This window comes from Gossypium hirsutum, chromosome D10 (genome assembly GCF_007990345.1).
Source record: "Gossypium hirsutum isolate 1008001.06 chromosome D10, Gossypium_hirsutum_v2.1, whole genome shotgun sequence".
NCBI classification, from domain to species: domain Eukaryota; kingdom Viridiplantae; phylum Streptophyta; class Magnoliopsida; order Malvales; family Malvaceae; genus Gossypium; species Gossypium hirsutum.
This window is the reverse complement of record NC_053446.1, coordinates 652,302-669,789: the sequence shown is the minus strand read 5'-3', so window position 1 is coordinate 669,789 and position 17,488 is coordinate 652,302. Positions and strand designations below refer to the sequence as shown.

Below are 17,488 nucleotides of genomic sequence, written 5' to 3'. Positions count from 1 at the left end.
ATATTTCTATACACAGAGGTAATTTTGTGAACTTTTTAATATTTAATTTGAGTTTTTTAAGGTAATTATGCGCTTCAGTACACTTTGAAGCCACATCCTCCTGTATTGACAATAATAGTGATGCCAACTGAACTAAAACTCAATCATCAGTTAATTGTTAATATTATTAGCTAATTATGGATTTTAATCAAAATAACTATAAAACTCGAACTAAACACTAAAAAATTAACATTATTATCTTTATACACCAATATATAACTTTTATCAAAAACATGTACAACATTGGACAAATAAAAACGGAAATACTAATATCAAACTATATATTAAATCAAAATAAATAAATAAGACACAAGAAATATATTAAATAATAATATAATATTTAATTTTTGTGTAAATAAAAATATTAAGATTTAATTAAATAAATCCTCTAGTAATAGTGGGTTTGGTACATAGGTTAAAGCATATGTTAAAGCATGGAGGGTGGGGAGTTTGGTGCGCCGACAAGTATCCAATAGAAAAGATACACGTGGAGAATCAAATACAAAGGTTGTCGTTATTATGATCAAGGGGGGTTGCAAAGCAGCTTTCGATTGCTGACTTTCAAAGCCATCCGTATGATCTGGCGTTGATTAACAAATCATGATCATGTTATGTACATCTCACCTTCTTATAACTTACAATCTAAATTATATCATAAAAAGTGAATCTATTTCTAAATTATAAATTGCGAGTCTTAGTTTGATTGATATTGGTATTATCGTCATTGTAAAATGATGTGCGTTCGAATGCGCTGTAGCGCATTATTCTCGTATTTAAGAATTAAGAATAAGTTATAAATAATTCTAGACATTATATCAAAAAGAGTAAACATGATAAGAAGTTATAATGAAATTAGTTTTATTTCACTTTAACATCTTTAAATTTATCATTTAATCGAAGTATTAATACCATTTAATCAAGTTTTGTGAGAAAGTTTGTCCCAAAATGATAAAACTACAATTAAATTACTTTGAAATTTGTAATATTGTAAGCTTATATAATGGCATAATTTCATTTTGCCCCTCTCCTCATAAATAAGTTTTTATGGTTTCGCCCCTAATCACATCTGTCTCTTAGTCAAACATTAAATGTATGGATTAAATTATAAATGTATGCGCTTATCATATGGATAAATTTTTAAAAATTTTAATGCACGGATAACTTGAATCGACATGTTAAAAAATAATCAATATTTTGATCAAATTTTAAATATGCTCAAGTTATATTTGAGCTTGTATTTAACATCTAAGCTAATGTCCAGGCTAACAAAAGATTTTGATTAATGCTATATTGATACTTTAAGGGCTAACTTAAAATATTTTAAAGTTCGATGATTAATTTAATTTTTCATCCAAAATCGGAGGATGTATGATGAATTAACCCAAGAATATCAGAAGGAAGTATTTTTGTAATAATACTTTTTTTGGGGGTCAAATTTACTCATTAGTTTTGTATTATGCATAAATCGAGAATTTATTTATTTATTTTACTTTAAATTGGTTAATTTCAGTTTTGATTCAAAACAGTGACAAGTTAAATCCGTTAACTTAAATTTTGCTATTAATCTCGTATTATGCATAAGTTTTAGATTCAATTAATGTTTTCTAATTTAATCAAAATTAATATTTATATTTTTCATATTCGAAACTTTAGTCATAATTAAAACAAATTATGTTAAATCCATTAATTAAAAGATTTTTTTTGTGAATATTATATAACATTACTCATGTGATAGGTTTGCAAGGTAAGATTTTGAAAATTACATAATTTAACAAAAACGAATTTATTGATTGTGATTTGGTCAGAACTAGAATTTTAATATTGAAAAAGTACAAAAATTAAATATTATCGAATTAGAGTACAATGACCAAAACACAGTATAGGGACTTTTAGCAAATTCCACCATTTTATTATTGGGGCCGGGGGTAGGTCTTTAAGAGGTGCGAATAATTACACGAGCATATGCATTGCACCCCCACATGCCAACCGTACACGTGTCCCTATGTACAGTGGGTTGCAACATCGGCAGCACCCTCCTCAATGAAGGTTAACTCCGTGTAGTAATGGTAAATCCATCTTTATTAATTTGTGGAAAATTGGAGCCATTCTTAATTTGGAAGATTTTGGGAATCGGCGCTTAATTAAGGTAAAATCACTGAATGCATCCATTTTCATATCATCCCATACCGAATTTATACAAAACTTCTTAATGTAAACTTACAAATGCTACTAATTTTACCAGATTCGGGTTGTTTTTAAGCCTACCTGCTTGCTTCCATGAATTTGATGTTGAAGGCGAACCCTAACCCTAACCCTAACCCTAAAGATGACGCTAAAAAGACCCGAACTGTCGATCTTGGAAACGGAAGCAGTGTAATTTACGTTCCCAGGTTTTTAGCATATGATGTCGCCTGGGAATTCTTCAATTACCTCGACAATCACATCCCTTGGACCAGACCCACCCTTCGCGTCTTTGGCCGATCTTGCACTCAGGTTCTTATAAATTCCCTGTAATTTACTCAAAAATTTGATGTATGGGTTGTGGAGGGAAGCTTTCTTTATATGTTCTTTTAGCCACTAATTATTGATTACTAGTATAGCGTATTTGATAAAGAAAGAGACGTTTTTTAATCGTATAATTTGGATTCGAGTCGGGTCGGACCTTATTTCGAGAATTTAGCTACCATCAGTTTAGTTTAGTGTTTTATTTGGGAGTGGGGGTCTTTGACCTTTGGTATCTTGAAGTCATAAGGGTCTTAGCTAAATTCAAAGTCGAGTTGGGTCGAATCTCATTTCAGGAATCTAGCTATTTAGTTTAGTGTTCTTTTTTTTTGGGGGGGGGGTGTTGTTTGACATTTGGTATCATGAAGTGACAAGGGTCGTGACTAAATTCAAAGTCGAGTCGGGTAGGACTTCATTTTAGGAGGCAAGGCAAGACACAACCTAAAACCTTATTTTATGGGGCATTGGGCTTTCCTTCCTACTCGATTCAACAGGCATTGGTAGTTTAGTTTCTTCACTTATATTGGAATGTTTTACTTTGTTTGGTAGTGGCAGTTAAAAGAGTAATGGTATAGGCTCCCTTTTTGTGTTGGCTATGCGTGACCCTGTTTTGCCTTTTTATTGTATTTTTTCAATGTTGCCATCGAAATTGTTAGTTTAGTATCATCATCTAATTCAACTTTGAACCATTCTTTATCTTGATGATGATCGCTACAGTTTTCGAGTTTGTTGTAGTGATGGGTATATAAACAAACTGATATTGATTTCCCTTTGAGAAATAGGCTGTTTGTTAAGCATGGATGGTTGGTAATGCTAGCTTTTAACATGCATATGATCACCATTTCAATTTCGTATTGATGGGTATGTAAACAAACCGATATCGATTTTCCTTAGAGAAAAAGCATGTTCTTTTAAGCATGGATTGTTGGTAATATGATACCTTTTAACATGCATGGTTTCCACTAACAACTCATGTTATCTTTTTCTCCTGTTGAAATTTGCATATTCCCTTATGCACGCAGCCTAGAGACACATGTTATGTTGCAAGTGCAGGGTTGCCGGACTTGATTTACAGTGGATATCAGCCTCATGCTTATTCTTGGGATGATTTCCCCCCACTTAAGGACATTTTGGATGCGGTAAGTATGCGTTCATCTCACCTCACTTGTGTTTTCGTAGTTCCTTCTCTAGTACGATCTAATGTCTTTGCTTGTCTTCTTAAGGTCCATAAAATGCTTCCTGGCAGTACATTTAACAGCTTGCTTTTAAATCGGTATAAAGGGGGTAACAACTATGTAGGTTGGCATAGTGATGACGAGAAGCTCTATGGATCAACCCCGGAAATTGCTTCTGTTTCCTTTGGATGCGAACGGGATTTTATCCTGAAGAAGAAAAGTGGCAAATCATCCCAAGGTGCAAAAGCTTACACTCCTTGAACCTTGTAGAAAACTGGGTTTTTAATATTACTTCCATTGATGTTTGTTTTGGTTGTGAATGTGCTAGAGAGAAGATCTGATGACAAACCTCCATTGAAGAGGTCCAGGAAGAGCAGCCAAGATGATCAACACTCGTTCATGCTCAAGCACGGATCTCTGTTGGTAATGAGAGGGAACACTCAGCGTGACTGGTTACACTCTGTGCCTAAGCGTGCAAAGGTGGAGACGATTCGAATTAATCTTACCTTTAGGCTTGTTCTGCAGGAGTGAATATGTATGTATTGGTTAGCACTGGATTTTGGTTTGGAAGGTCTGTATGGCCGTGTTGTTGGATCTTAGATCCCAATTTTGTGTACATCCAAGCATGATGATGCATCGATAATGGATGTAGCTGTCTTAGCTTAGCTATGCATTTGTTGCAAGTAAGCTAGCTTGAATATAGTTTTACCGTATTTATCAATCTATGGAATATCAATATTTAAGGGATAAATTCTCAAAGCTGTAAGCTATTTTGTATATTAAATTAAAATTTGTGTAATTTTGAGATTTATTTTAATTATATGCTTAAAGCATATCTTGGACAACTAATAAAAATCAACACCGTGTTAATAGAATGGTACATCTAAAATTATGAATTATCTAACAAGTAACAACCCTAAGTAATCTATTACTCTCCGAACCAATTAATTAATCTATAATCCACGTGGTCTGTCTGGCTTGGATTTGAATCAAGGATTTAAATTTTTAATCCCATTTAAAATAATAAAAATATAAAAATAACTCTATATTAATTTTTATATATTTAAATTTAAAAATATGTTTTTTAAATAGTAAAACAAGTTTATTTTAATGGGCTAGGTTGTGCAATTTAATCTTGATCTAACTCGATCCATGAGCACTTTTAATGATGTAAATCTTAATTAATTATAAGTAAATAAAAATAAAGAAGGGAAGACAAAAATGTTCATATTTGATAAATTGATAATGCATGATTCTATATAGGGATAAATATCAAAATTATATACAAACTTTAGTTAAATGTTCAATGTGATACATAAATTTTAATTTTGTGCAACTATATACATGAAATCTTGAATTGATTTAATTTTTATAAATCATTAACAATGCTATCGTTGTAGCATCATCTTACACTTATATATTATATAAACAAATAACTATATTTACCTAACATGAAAATAAATGTATGTATTTCTTTAAAAATTGTGTATAGTTAAATCAATATCAAAATTTCATGTGTACAATTGAACCAAATCAAAGTTTCATATGTATAATTACAGTAAATTAAAATTCATATACCAAATAAACTAAATTTCGTGTATAAATTTAAAAAGGGTCCCTTCTATACACCATAAAAAATAGATGTTCCCAAACACTATAGTATCCATTATCATTATATCAAATATACAACTAAATGATAATATTGTTAGGAAAGCAATAACGTGGGAGAAGTGAGTTGTGTTACAGCATGGCATGCTACGTATATACACACATACATACACGCATGCATGCATGGAAATGGTCAAACAAAAGGTACATGATAATATCCATTGGTTTTAAGGATTGAAACAGCAAGTCAACAACTTATTTCCACCAAAATTATCATTGCATAGTTTAGTATGTGGCTGTAGGGGAGGCTATGAGGGTGGCATGTAATGACCTTTATTTATTTTTCAAAAGTTTTAACCATTCAAATCCCGCAAACCTTGGGGGTCTCTCTTCCAAAATAATACACCAAACCTCTCTACCTCTCATTTTGGGCATCATTTTCTTTCCTCCCTACCCACTCCCCTCATAAGTTCCATTTCAAGTTTAGTTTCAAGGCTTCCATTTTTTCTTTTTCTTTTCCAATTTTTCATCATTTTCTCCTCTTCAACGTATCCTCACCCGGTCAGGTTCATTTCCAATCTATGTTCAATCATATAATCTCATTTATGCATGCATGTTGAGTGTATGTGGTGATGTTTTTGTTTTAGTTTTAGCTTACAGGTTGTAGGCATGCATGTATGCATCTATTTGCTATCTTTTCTAAGCACCCTCTGGTATATTTCACTCATATCATCTCATTTAGGCAAGCATGTATGCATAAATTGTGAACATTTTCTGTCAGTTGATTGTATGTGGTGATAACATTATTTAGTTTTAACTTAAGATGTTGTAGGCAGGCATGGATGTATGTATGAATTATTTGCATATGGTAATACGCAAACATGCATCCAATGTGGTCGGCCTGTTGAAGGGGAAAAAGAAACAAAGAAAGAAACAAGGTTTTCGTTGAATAATATGAGCATCCTTTGCAACACCTACACCAATTTATGGCCTGGGCATACATTCATGATATCTACTGCTAGAGGTCCCTCGTATTTAAGATTTAGTACCTATATTATCTTTCATTTATAATGTCATTTATTGGTCCAAATAGTTAATACCATTAATTATTTCAATGCTAACTAAATATAATTAAGGATCATATAGAATTAAACATAATTACTGATCATATAGAATTAGAGGAATTAAATTACGTCAAATTAATAAAGAGAATAAATTTAGATTAACATGATAGAAGGAACAAAACCAGAATATGACCACTATTAACTGCTAAGTTCTTACTTGACATCAATGTCAGTTGATTGTAGATGGTGGTGATACATGCATGTATGTATGTATGTATGTATGTATGTATGTATGCACGTATTGATGGAACGATGACATGATGCAGGTGAATAAATTTTCCAAGAAACAGAGGGAAGACAGAAAAAAATGGTGAACATTTACCGCCGGGCCAACAGCGAACGCATCCCAAAATCCTCTGGTTCAGGTTCACCAAAGGCAGAGGTAGGAGAGATTGATACCAGAGCACCATTTCAATCCGTCAAAGCTGCCGTTAGTTTATTTGGAGAAGTAGCCGTCACCAAGGAAAGACGCACTCCCAGAAGATCAAGACTTTCTTCAGAGGTAACCAATTTTTTTTTTTAAATGCAGCGGTTTAATTATAACTTTAGTCCCTTCATTAATTGCAACTTATAAAACCCGTTAGTTATTGTCATTAAAGTTATGACATAGAAACAACCTTAAGCATTTTGATCGTGTGATCGAAAATCTTCATATCATTACTAATGGCAACAACCGAAGTATTATCAATTTGTACCAATTAGTAACATTATTAAACTAGAAGGGGACAATTGTGCTAAATTAAAATGGTCAAATTCTATAAAAGGTCCGGATTTAGTCCATTTACAGTAATTTGATCATTCTAGTACCTCTACTTTTCAAAATGTGTAATTTTAATTCTAAAGCTAACTCTTCTTTTCCATTAATTTCATCAAAGAGAAAATTGTATAATATTCATCTGAAAAAACATGCCAATATGCATACACTACAACACCGGATGTTAAAAATAAGTCACCTCAAATTGCTTGAAGGAATTAATGGAATCAAATGATAGTAGAAGGACTAAACCTATAAAACGAATGCATAGCACAGGGATCTTTTATAGAATTTGACCAATTAAAGTAGAAAGATGAAATTTCATAGGGACTAAAATCAGAATTATACCCTGATTTATAATCAGTAGGATTAAGCTGTGATTACTTACGAATAATTTATGTTTTGCAGAATGTAATAGACAAAGAGACGCAGCTTCTTCTAGCAGAGAAAGAGTTCAACAACATGAAGCAAAAGCTAGAGAGCGCCGAAGCTACGAAGGCGAAAGCGGAATCTGAGCTCGAAAGCGCCAAGAAAACATTGCAGTATTTGGCCGAGAAACTCAAAGCGGTGACGGAGTCGAAGCAATCGGCGATCGAAGCGACCGAAGCGGTGAGGGAACAAGGCACTCAACTTGAATTCCAGAAACCGCAGAACAACCAAGAATGCGAGGGGAGGAAGAAGGAGTTGGAGTCAGCGAGGGAGCAATACATCGCCGTCGCGACGGAACTCGATGCCAAGAAGCAAGAGCTGAATAAAGTCAGGCAGGATTTCGACACGGCGTTGGAAGTGAAATTGGCGGCGTTTCAGCAGGCGGCGGAGGCGCAGCTCTCGGCTAAAATGCATTCCGAGAGGGTTACCGAGCTGACGAAGCAAATCACGGTGATGAAGGAAGCGATTAAGCAAGTGAAATTCGCTACGCAACAAGTGTACAAAGAGCAGGAGAGCATAGCGGCGGATAAAGAAATGTTGCAGAAATCTTATGAGAGTGCTAAAGAGGAAGCGGAGAAGAAATTGAAGGCTGCGAGGGAAGCGTATGATCCAGAGCTAGCGAGATCTCTTGAGGAGAAGCTTAAGGAAACCACGGAGGAGGTCGAAGCGTTGCAAGATGAGATGAAGAAAGTTCATGCTATGGAAATGGATTCCGTTAGGGTTTTGACATCGGAACTTAACGAAGCTACGACGACGCTGCAAATGGTGGCCGACGAAGAGTGTTCCCTTCGGAATTTAGTGAGCTCCATTAGGATGGAACTTGAAGAGGTGAAGAGGCAACAACGAGAGAGTGAAATGAAGATCCAAAATGAAAGCGAAAAAGAAGCTCTTAGTGCTGATCATAACATTAGGCTTCAACAGCTTTTATTAGAAACAGAGAATGCTAGAAATGAAACTCAACAGATGAAGAAGAACATGGAAACGCTGAAGAAAGAAGCCGAAGAGGCTGAAACGGCAGTGAAGGACTTAAAGCAAAAGCTAGAGCTCGCTTTACAACAAGCCGAGGAAGCGAAAGCGGCGGAGAAGAAGGCGCTCGACGAAATGCGGCTATTAGAAAAGGGACCGGTAGGGGAAAGATAAAGATATCCAAAGAAGAATTCGAAGCGTTGAAAAAGAAAGTAGAGGAGTATGGGAATTCATCGGAGCAGAAAATAGCTGCTGCAATGGCGGAGCTGGAAGCGATAAACGCGAGCAAAAACGAAGCGGATGAGAAGGTGGTAGAGAATTTGCAGGCAATCGAGGAAATCAAGGCCGCGACAGAGATGGCGGAGAAATCGGCGATGACAGCGGAGGCGGCAAAGAGCGTTCTCGAGGGTGAACTTAGAAGACGGCGTCAACAAGAAGAGGTAGTTGCAACATCGTCTTAACACGTCGGGATTGTGTATCATCTCACCGCCCGGCGGCGACCCACCCTTATCGATCGTTTTCCCTCCATTAACGCATTCATTGTACACTTTTTTTTAAATTCATTATATATGTATATGTATGTGTATGTTACATATGAAATTGCTATCCTTCTTTGAATGAAATGGAACGGAAGAAACAAGTAAGGGTATTATTTTTCTTGGATAAATTATCCCAATGACCCAATTATAATTATTAGTATTTTTTTTCATCAAATTATGAAAAGAAATTATAAAATAGTTATTTAATTATAAAAAAATTACAAAATCATAGTGAATTATATGATTTTATCTGCTGTTCTTACCATTGATTAATGATAGCAGCTTTTAAAAAATGTATAATAATAACTTTCACCCTTAATATTTATAAATTATATAAATTTAATGTTGACTCTAAAAAATTTTAACTCTCGATATTTATGTATTATGTAATTTAATTGATATATGGTACATTATTTATTTCATTAACACTACTATTTCGTGTATTAAATAATTCTTATCCTAATTTGATTGATATGAGTATTATTGTTAATGTAGTAAGATGTGAGATCGAGTGTGCTGAAGCGCATTATCCTCCTATTTATGAGTTACAGACACTTATGTAAAAAAGTATAAAACCTATAATGAAATTGTTCAAAAATAATAATTCTTCGTCATCTTTAGTGGCAAGAGGGTCAATTTTTTTCCTCTATTCTAAGTTATAAAAATGAGCTTTCAGCTCTGATTAAAAAAAAAACTTTTTTAAGGCAAATTTCTCAAAATCGAATTGAAATTAATTTAAATATTTTTTTGTTGTTATAATTTATAAGATGAATGTTTAGATTATTATTTATTTATATTTATTGTTTAGTTTTAGATTCAACCCACAATCAAATTAATTAAATTATAATTTATTGACTTAATTAATTTAATTATCTCTTTAATTGGATTATTATCAACCATATGTGCATTCGCACTAAATTTTTTTAATGTTGGTATGGATATTATGGAGTTTTTTGTATTAAAAGTTAGATTACATTTTGCTCTATCTATCAAAATAATAACAAATGGTTCTTATGTGTTGCATCAAAGAGTAAATTAATTATTTCTATTAAAAATCTCATTCATTTTTACTATTAAAAATTGATCATTGTACGTTAGCATAAGGTACATGTAGCACGTTACATGCAACTGTTTAATTATTTCATTAATCACGCTAGTTTTTAATAATAAAAATGGATTAAACTTTTAACATTAAAGATTGATTTACTATTTGATTTGTAGAATAAGGACTAATTTACTCATTTTTTGAGTAAATAGAGTAAAATGTAATCATACTCTTAATACAATGACCTCTATAATACTTTTTACTTGCATATGTCATACTAAAATTGCTACTTGTAAGTGATTATAATTGCCTTTTACAAATGACCTCTATAATACTTTTACAAACGATGTCTAAACTATCAAACGCATCAATGTTTTTTTAAACTAGATTGGTGGTTAAACTTGTCAAGCCACTGGTCCTGTTAAAAATTATTAAAAATTAAAAAAAATTACTTTTTTAAAAAATTGGTTCAATCATCGGTTTAATTGGTTTGATCACCAATTTAATCAAAATTTATCCAGTTCAATTGATTCGTACAAATTTTTTATCTAATTAATTTAAAACTATTCTCCATATCAATCATGCTAAAATTTAATCTGCACTCATGATATTATTTAAAATTTTTTTTTCGGCCATGAACAGAATAATTGTGCTAAAAAAATATGCATTTTAATTCATAATTTCGAGTCTCATTTCTCTCAAATTAAATCGACTTTGAGATTTGAATCTCATCATTCGAGAGCAATGTTGAGATTTATTTTCATTTTAATATAGGATTTTAATATTGGAATTATTATAATTAATTGGACCTGTATTATTTATTATTTAGATTTGTGATTGTAATTAAATTATTCAAATAAATAAATAAATAAATAAATAAATAAAAGGCTATCATTCTTTTTAGTTCGTAGTTTGTTCTTTCTTTCTTTCTTTCTTTCTCTCTTGAACATCGAGTATTGGTTTAGGGTTTCAGGTTTCTACTTTCTATCGAGATATAGTCATGGCGGGTGCTGGAATCCACCCTTATCACCAGCAGTGGCCGCCGGCACCAGCTCCTCCGCCCCCTCCAGCCACAGCAACAGCGGTTCCTCCACCGCCTCCTCCTGTCCACCATCCTCCACCCGTTTCTTCTCATGATGAGGTCAAATCTCTCTCACTCCATTTACTCTACCTCCTCCTTTTTTCTTTTTTCAAGACTTATTTTCTGAGCCTCAATTGCACGATTTGATGGTGACAGAACCCTAATTGCCTCTCTCTCTCTGAGTTTTCTTTGAGAATCTGCAAATATAATAGTTTCTTTTTGCTTTGCTTAGCTTTTTAGATTCCATCGTTTCTCTCTTTAATATTTGGTTTTCTTTTTGCACTTGCTTTTTTCTTTTCCAAGATTAAAATAATAAATTTTACAATTGACAATAAAAAAATCATTTCTGTGACCGTCAACATATACCATTCTAAGATTTTGTTTCTTTAGTGAACGATTCTAACTGAATTTGCATTACAATTTACTAGAGTTCAATTATTTGGTTATGTTCTGGCGAAAGATTTTTTTTTTTCATTTCCTTTTTAGTAACATTGGTGGAAGAAGCTGAAAATAAGATGAAGTACAAGCTAAATAAGAATTGTTTTCTGTATAAGTGTGGTTATTAGGTAGTTATATGACTGCATCAGAGTTACCTGCAACGCAGATCAATTTGGGTTGCAGATAGATAACTAAAACATAGTTAACTATTTATAAAAAAAAATGGTACGGTAAAGGTGGTCCTTGATTCGTTTAGAAGGAAAGAAATTCGATCCTTTGGAGCATAGAAGGTTGCAATTACTTTTTTTTTCATGCATTCATTATTATGTGTTATTTAAAAAATTATTAACTTTTGTCTTTAAAGAAGATTCAATTAACTTTTTAAATGGATTTTCGATAATCATCCATAAAAAGAAAAGGTTCCCATTATTAACATAATATCTATAACATCATAATCAATTTGGTTTGCAATTTGAATGGGATTAACCAAATTAGGCAACTCTGGTGTCTACAAATGTTTGTGGTGCATGCATTTGTACTTTGCATGTACAAGCTTGCTGCTTTTTCCTTGTATATCGTAAAAATAATATTAATACTTGTTCTGGATCCAGGTTCGGACCATCTTCATTACTGGTCTTCCTGAAGACGTCAAAGAGAGGGAGCTACAGAATTTACTGAGATGGCTTCCAGGGTATGAAGATTCGCAGGTGAACTACAAGGGAGAAAAACCTATGGGTTTTGCTCTCTTCTCAAGTGCACAACTCGCAATTGCTGCCAAAGATGCCCTTCAGGTATTTATAAATGTATTTAACTGCTGGTTTTATTTAGTCATCTAAGATATGTCATCCTTTTCAAAGCACTGATTTTGTCTGATGCTGGGGGGTATTAGGAAATGGTTTTTGATGCTGAGTCAAAATCGGTATTGCACATAGAGATGGCGAAGAAGAATCTATTTGTTAAAAGAGGTGAGTCATCTTTAACACCTTGTATCATGCCAAATTTGAAAAAAAAGGCTTGCATGGAGACATACAAACAAAAAATGTTTTAATCTGGAGATCAAGTAATGCAAAATACATAAAGTTGTTCCTAATGATCCTGAAGTATAGAAGATGATGAGATTATGGTTCAAAGAACAGAAGAGGATTGAGTCAATTGGTTCTAGAGGTCTGCTCTTTAAATTCCTCCTGTATTTGTATTTGGGGTTTACAATTCAGACCATGACAAGAAGAGGAACTGTTGAAGAGAAGGAAATAAATACCAGTCCTTGGCAACCCATTTTGTGGGTGAAATGATAAGTAATTTTATCAAGTAAATATTAAGAAAATGATCCATATCTAAATATACAGAAGAGGGAATAAAAGCAACTGAATGTATAGTTTTGAAATAGAGAAAAATAGATACAATTATTGGTTTTTGAAAGGAAGTGTTTTAAATCATATTTGTAAGGAGAGTACAAAAAATGTATCCTTGTTAATTTGTCTTTGTTTTTACAGGGAGAGGTTTGTAGCAGATTCTGTAGGAATCTATTTATGTAAAAAAAGATCATTCTTTTACTTTGTTGATATTTATTCTGTAGGAATTGTAGCAGATTCTAATTCGTATGATCAAAGCAAACGTTTGCGAACTGGTGGCGATTATTCACACAGTGCTTATACTACTCCACCTCCGTTTCACCCTCCTCCTGCCCCTGTTTGGGGCCCACATGGGTAAGAAGCTATGTCAGGATGTTGGATACTGCTATGCTATGGTCTAGTTTGCTTAGTCATAGATAGTTGAAGGTGTAGGTACAGCATTGCTTGTTAAGTTGAACGCTTTTGTATTTGGCATAGGTATTTATCTCCAACTCCTCCATATGATCCTTATGGAGGTTATCCTGTTCCTCCAGTGCCAATGCCTACCCCTACTCCTGTACCAGCTCCTAGCAGTTATGTGCCTGTTCAGGTAATTTCTACGCTCCACGTACCACTTTCTCCTTTGGTTTAGATTTAGTATAATTTTTTATTGGTCGTTTATAGTTGGCTTGTTGGGCTTTTTCTCATTCCTTCTGGGAAATCTTGGGATGCAGCATCCTTTATATGTTTTTTTTATGGCACTAAATGAAACTATCTTTGATTGGCAGAACACCAAAGATAACCCTCCTTGCAATACCTTATTTATTGGCAATCTTGGAGAGAATATTAATGAGGAAGAACTACGGGGCTTATTTAGCACGTAAGAACATCTTAGCCTCTGGCTACTTTATCGGTCAATTTTATTTGTGTGAATTTGGGTTGATATCTGTTGACAGCCTGGTTTATTTCGTACTTATGCTTTATGCAGTCAACCTGGTTTTAAGCAAATGAAGATCTTGAGACAAGAAAGGCATACTGTTTGCTTTATAGAGTTTGAAGTAAGTTCCTTTCTTCTCTTAACCTACCTGGATGTAACCAGTTATTCATGGAATGCAATTTTCTTGGGTTTTTATTCTTAAGCTTAGTGTTTGTTTCCCCAACTTGCAGGATGTGAATTCTGCAAGCAATGTGCACCACAGTTTGCAGGGTGCTGTGATCCCTAGTTCTGGTTCTATTGGCATGCGAATACAGTATCCTTTTTGCATTTGTGGCTTTACTGTTTTAAATGTTCTTGTTTTCCTTTGCTTTGTTTCTTTGGTATGGCACCTATTGCATATATATTGGTGCTTTATACATGTGATGTTTATGGGCTTGTGGCTTGATTCACGTCTGTTGCACAATCCAGATAGGTTTTCTACCTAATAATTACCATTTCTACTGCTTCTCGGCATCTCAATGTGGGTTAAAAGGTGATATTTCCACAATTGTTTTCGTGAAGATTGTGTTTTTAATGGCAAATCTTGATTCTTATAACTTCAATCTCTAAAAAGAGTGGTTGGGTAGAGAATTCTTTGATTCTTTTTGGTGTGTATATCTACGGTTTTATAATGCTGAATGCCAATGAATAAAATTAGAAAATAAAGGGACTTCACATTAAGCTTTATATGAACATAATGAAATTATGTAATTAGCTTTACATGTTTCATCTGTAACTTTACTATATAAATGCTTTGGTGAAACATGGTTGTCTTTCTTGACTTTATCATAGATATTCCAAGAATCCTTTCGGTAAAAGGAAAGACTCCAATCATCCCATTGCTTCTCCTGGTGCCAATGGGGCTCCACCAGCTATGACTTACCAGTAGATGAGGGGATGTTCTCTTTATATGCTCCAACAAATACAACTGCTACATGCTAGGATGCATCATGCAGCTATTGCATGCACCCATTTCATTGTCACCATCGGCATTATCATCCCTTCTCATGTCTTTGAATGCACATAGCGGTATCATGAACACACCATTTGCTCATGTTTATTTGAATTTACCCAAGACATGCATGTGTCTGCAGCATTTGTTATGCCCGGTTAACTTTGTAGGCTTTTCAGATAACTTTAATATTCTGTAGAAGTAGTGCATTATCTACAGGTTTGGTTAATTTGTGTGCTATTCCACCTCATATTGAACATTGACCATTCCATGATACTGGACTACTACCGATGCTCTATATCACGCAGCATACATCTGGGGTTGATCCATATACATCACATTACTAACATGACATTCAGTGCATGGCACTATCTTGAAGTAAACAGCGCAGAAAACCATCCCATTTTTTCATTCTATTCATGGAATTGTTAGAACCATTGCCATAGCCAATAGGCACTATTTGTTTCGGTAAACTGAAAAATGATGATTGCCATGCTTTTTAACATATTAGGGGTCTTCAAAACATAAGATTTATAGGAACTATTCGGAAGTATATATGCCTCTACGGTCAAAATACACTACATGAATAACATTTCATTTGAAGAAAATCCAGATTTTCATATCATGGCACTATTATTATCTGAGAAAATGTAGGGAAGCATAACCATTGCCATAGCCATTGACACCATTTATTCCATTGAAGTGAAAGGATGATAATCATCTTTTGAACTTTTAGGGCTTGATAGATATAAGCGTCTATGATATATATATACATATATATGCAGGATAAGCTACTCTGCTTGAGGTAAACAGTGCTTCAGCTGATGTTTTGTTTCAGGTAACCTTTTAGTTATTTTTTTTTTCATTTGGGTACAATTATATAAATGGAGAAAGAGATGACAATTACAGGGTCTGAACCATGCAACTTCTAGTATTAGTCAAAGAGTCAAAAGCGAAAACATCCATATGTGGATGATTAGCTGACAGCACTTGGAAGTAAATAATTGCAATATATATTATTTTTTAATTTTTTGGTCAAAAGGAATAAATGCTTGTTGGTGATAGCATAACTGTGTTCCTTTTGGCCGTCAATTCCTAGAGGAAGTCCCTGGTCTTTTTATGTACTTGGGGTTTTTTTATGCAGAACATTAGTGTAGTTTAGTGTAGCGTAGTGCAGTGTGAAAGGAAATGAAAAATGGTAAAAAGAGAGAAGTTAATAAAAATTTTCTAACAGTGGTTGACTGGTTATTCTTTTATCCTTTGGTTACAATAGAAGTGTAATAATTTACGACTGTTTTAACTTTGTAGAGTTGTTCAGTATTATAGTGGAGTATGCGAGGCTCACATATCTCTTGATTTCTTGTATGCTTTGCTCGCTCACTTGCTATTTGTGGTCAAATCATGGATTTTATAGTTAAAAGTCTAATAATGATTTGAATTTTCTTTTTAAAAAAATATTGTAATTTGAAAACATATCTGAACTTTTTAATTTGAAGTAATTCAAAACTTGGATTCATTAAAATTTTGAATGATTTGAACTTATGATTTGAGAATTGAGCTATAAGCCTAATTGATTTCAACCTAAATTATTAAAATTCAGAATCAATTTAAAAAAATATATATATGCAATTTAATAAGTAACAAAATTAATAATAAAACATGAGTTATACAATATTCAAGTAATAATAATATAATAGTGAGATGATAGTGAAATGATGAGAAAATAAGAGTAGAAGTTTTAAGTTTGGGTTTGAACTAAAGAATTTTATTTGAGACTCGGTTTGTTTTTTAAATGAGTTTTATTTTTAGTTTATCTAATTTTTTTTAAAAATTTTTGAATTAAAGTGACTTAATTCATGAATAAATCTATACCTCAAACTCAAAATTAATTCAATAAAAGAAATAAAGCTTGTTATTGAGGAGCCACTAGCATTAATATGGGTGCTTGAAACAATTTTATTTTTTTCATAAGACTTTCAATCATCTCTAATTAGACAAGTTGTATATAAATAATTTCTTTTTGGACATGGTTGTATGTAAATAATGGAAACTTGTCCAATTAGGTTTTTTAACTTTTACTAAAATCTTTTGACTCTTGAAAAGCTCAATTTAATAGAAGAATTTAAATTTAATAATAATAATCATCTAGAGATTTGGCTTAAGTGGATAAATGATTGTGTAGCTTTACAACTCACCTAACCCACTGATTTTACATAAATCATTGTTAAATCTATCTAAATCCAATTCAATTCCATGTGTGTACCGTTTGTGTTTTGAGATACTATTTTAGATTATTTATATTTTTATATACATGAAAATAATTTTTAATTGCACATATATATAAATACAATTATATGAAAAATTAATTTTAAAATTATTAGTTATCTTTCATAATTTGATCAAATGATTATATATTTTTACCTTTAAATGTAATTATAAAAAAAATTTAGAATATTAAAATATTGTACTAATCTTGTATAAGTTGGTATGTACTTGTTAAAAAGAAAAATGGGACCAAAAAGGATTGCC

The 17,488-nt window shown here is 32.8% G+C and overlaps 3 protein-coding genes across 5 annotated transcripts; all 3 read left to right on the top strand.

Moving 5' to 3' along the window:
• The first annotated feature begins 1,965 nt into the window (after nucleotides 1–1,965).
• LOC107930358 (DNA oxidative demethylase ALKBH2) lies at nucleotides 1,966–4,515 on the top strand. Of its 2 annotated transcripts, XM_016861986.2 has the most exons (5): nucleotides 1,966–2,185; nucleotides 2,282–2,532; nucleotides 3,564–3,680; nucleotides 3,765–3,954; nucleotides 4,045–4,515. In XM_016861986.2, exons 2-5 carry the CDS (start codon nucleotides 2,317–2,319, stop codon nucleotides 4,245–4,247), a joined length of 726 nt encoding a protein of 241 aa, XP_016717475.2. In that variant the 5' UTR covers nucleotides 1,966–2,185; nucleotides 2,282–2,316; the 3' UTR covers nucleotides 4,248–4,515. The 2 variants fall into 2 exon arrangements, with proteins under 2 accessions (XP_016717475.2, XP_040958569.1); XM_041102635.1 differs by having other exon boundaries at nucleotides 1,996–2,185; nucleotides 3,564–3,954.
• Nucleotides 4,516–5,342: 827 nt separating this feature from the next.
• LOC107930316 (WEB family protein At1g12150) lies at nucleotides 5,343–9,264 on the top strand. Of its 2 annotated transcripts, none has more exons than XM_016861945.2 (3): nucleotides 5,343–5,885; nucleotides 6,715–6,950; nucleotides 7,611–9,264. In XM_016861945.2, the coding sequence occupies exons 2-3, from the start codon at nucleotides 6,756–6,758 to the stop codon at nucleotides 8,769–8,771; spliced, it is 1,356 nt and encodes a 451-aa protein (XP_016717434.2). In that variant the 5' UTR covers nucleotides 5,343–5,885; nucleotides 6,715–6,755; the 3' UTR covers nucleotides 8,772–9,264. The 2 variants fall into 2 exon arrangements, with proteins under 2 accessions (XP_016717434.2, XP_016717433.2); XM_016861944.2 differs by having other exon boundaries at nucleotides 5,343–5,890.
• Nucleotides 9,265–11,071: 1,807 nt separating this feature from the next.
• Nucleotides 11,072–15,188, top strand: LOC107930408 (cell wall integrity protein scw1). The gene is made up of 9 exons (XM_016862069.2): nucleotides 11,072–11,322; nucleotides 12,312–12,491; nucleotides 12,590–12,665; nucleotides 13,277–13,406; nucleotides 13,530–13,641; nucleotides 13,820–13,911; nucleotides 14,020–14,089; nucleotides 14,199–14,281; nucleotides 14,800–15,188. The coding sequence occupies exons 1-9, from the start codon at nucleotides 11,182–11,184 to the stop codon at nucleotides 14,894–14,896; spliced, it is 981 nt and encodes a 326-aa protein (XP_016717558.2). The 5' UTR covers nucleotides 11,072–11,181; the 3' UTR covers nucleotides 14,897–15,188.
• Nucleotides 15,189–17,488: the final 2,300 nt, after the last annotated feature.

What these genes read in the sequence shown, in the direction of transcription:
- LOC107930358 (XM_041102635.1), top strand. Translation starts at nt 2,317, where the DNA reads ATGAATTTGATGTTGAAGGCGAACCCTAACCCTAACCCTAACCCTAAA. An exon ending in TTGGCCGATCTTGCACTCAG is followed by an intron (nt 2,533 to 3,563) that starts GTTCTTATAAAT and finishes TTATGCACGCAG; the next exon opens with CCTAGAGACACATGTTATGT. An exon ending in AAGTGGCAAATCATCCCAAG is followed by an intron (nt 3,955 to 4,044) that starts GTGCAAAAGCTT and finishes TGAATGTGCTAG; the next exon opens with AGAGAAGATCTGATGACAAA.
- LOC107930316 (XM_016861945.2), top strand. Translation starts at nt 6,756, where the DNA reads ATGGTGAACATTTACCGCCGGGCCAACAGCGAACGCATCCCAAAATCC. An exon ending in GATCAAGACTTTCTTCAGAG is followed by an intron (nt 6,951 to 7,610) that starts GTAACCAATTTT and finishes TATGTTTTGCAG; the next exon opens with AATGTAATAGACAAAGAGAC.
- LOC107930408 (XM_016862069.2), top strand. Translation starts at nt 11,182, where the DNA reads ATGGCGGGTGCTGGAATCCACCCTTATCACCAGCAGTGGCCGCCGGCA. An exon ending in CCTGTTTGGGGCCCACATGG is followed by an intron (nt 13,407 to 13,529) that starts GTAAGAAGCTAT and finishes TATTTGGCATAG; the next exon opens with GTATTTATCTCCAACTCCTC. An exon ending in TTTGCTTTATAGAGTTTGAA is followed by an intron (nt 14,090 to 14,198) that starts GTAAGTTCCTTT and finishes CCCAACTTGCAG; the next exon opens with GATGTGAATTCTGCAAGCAA.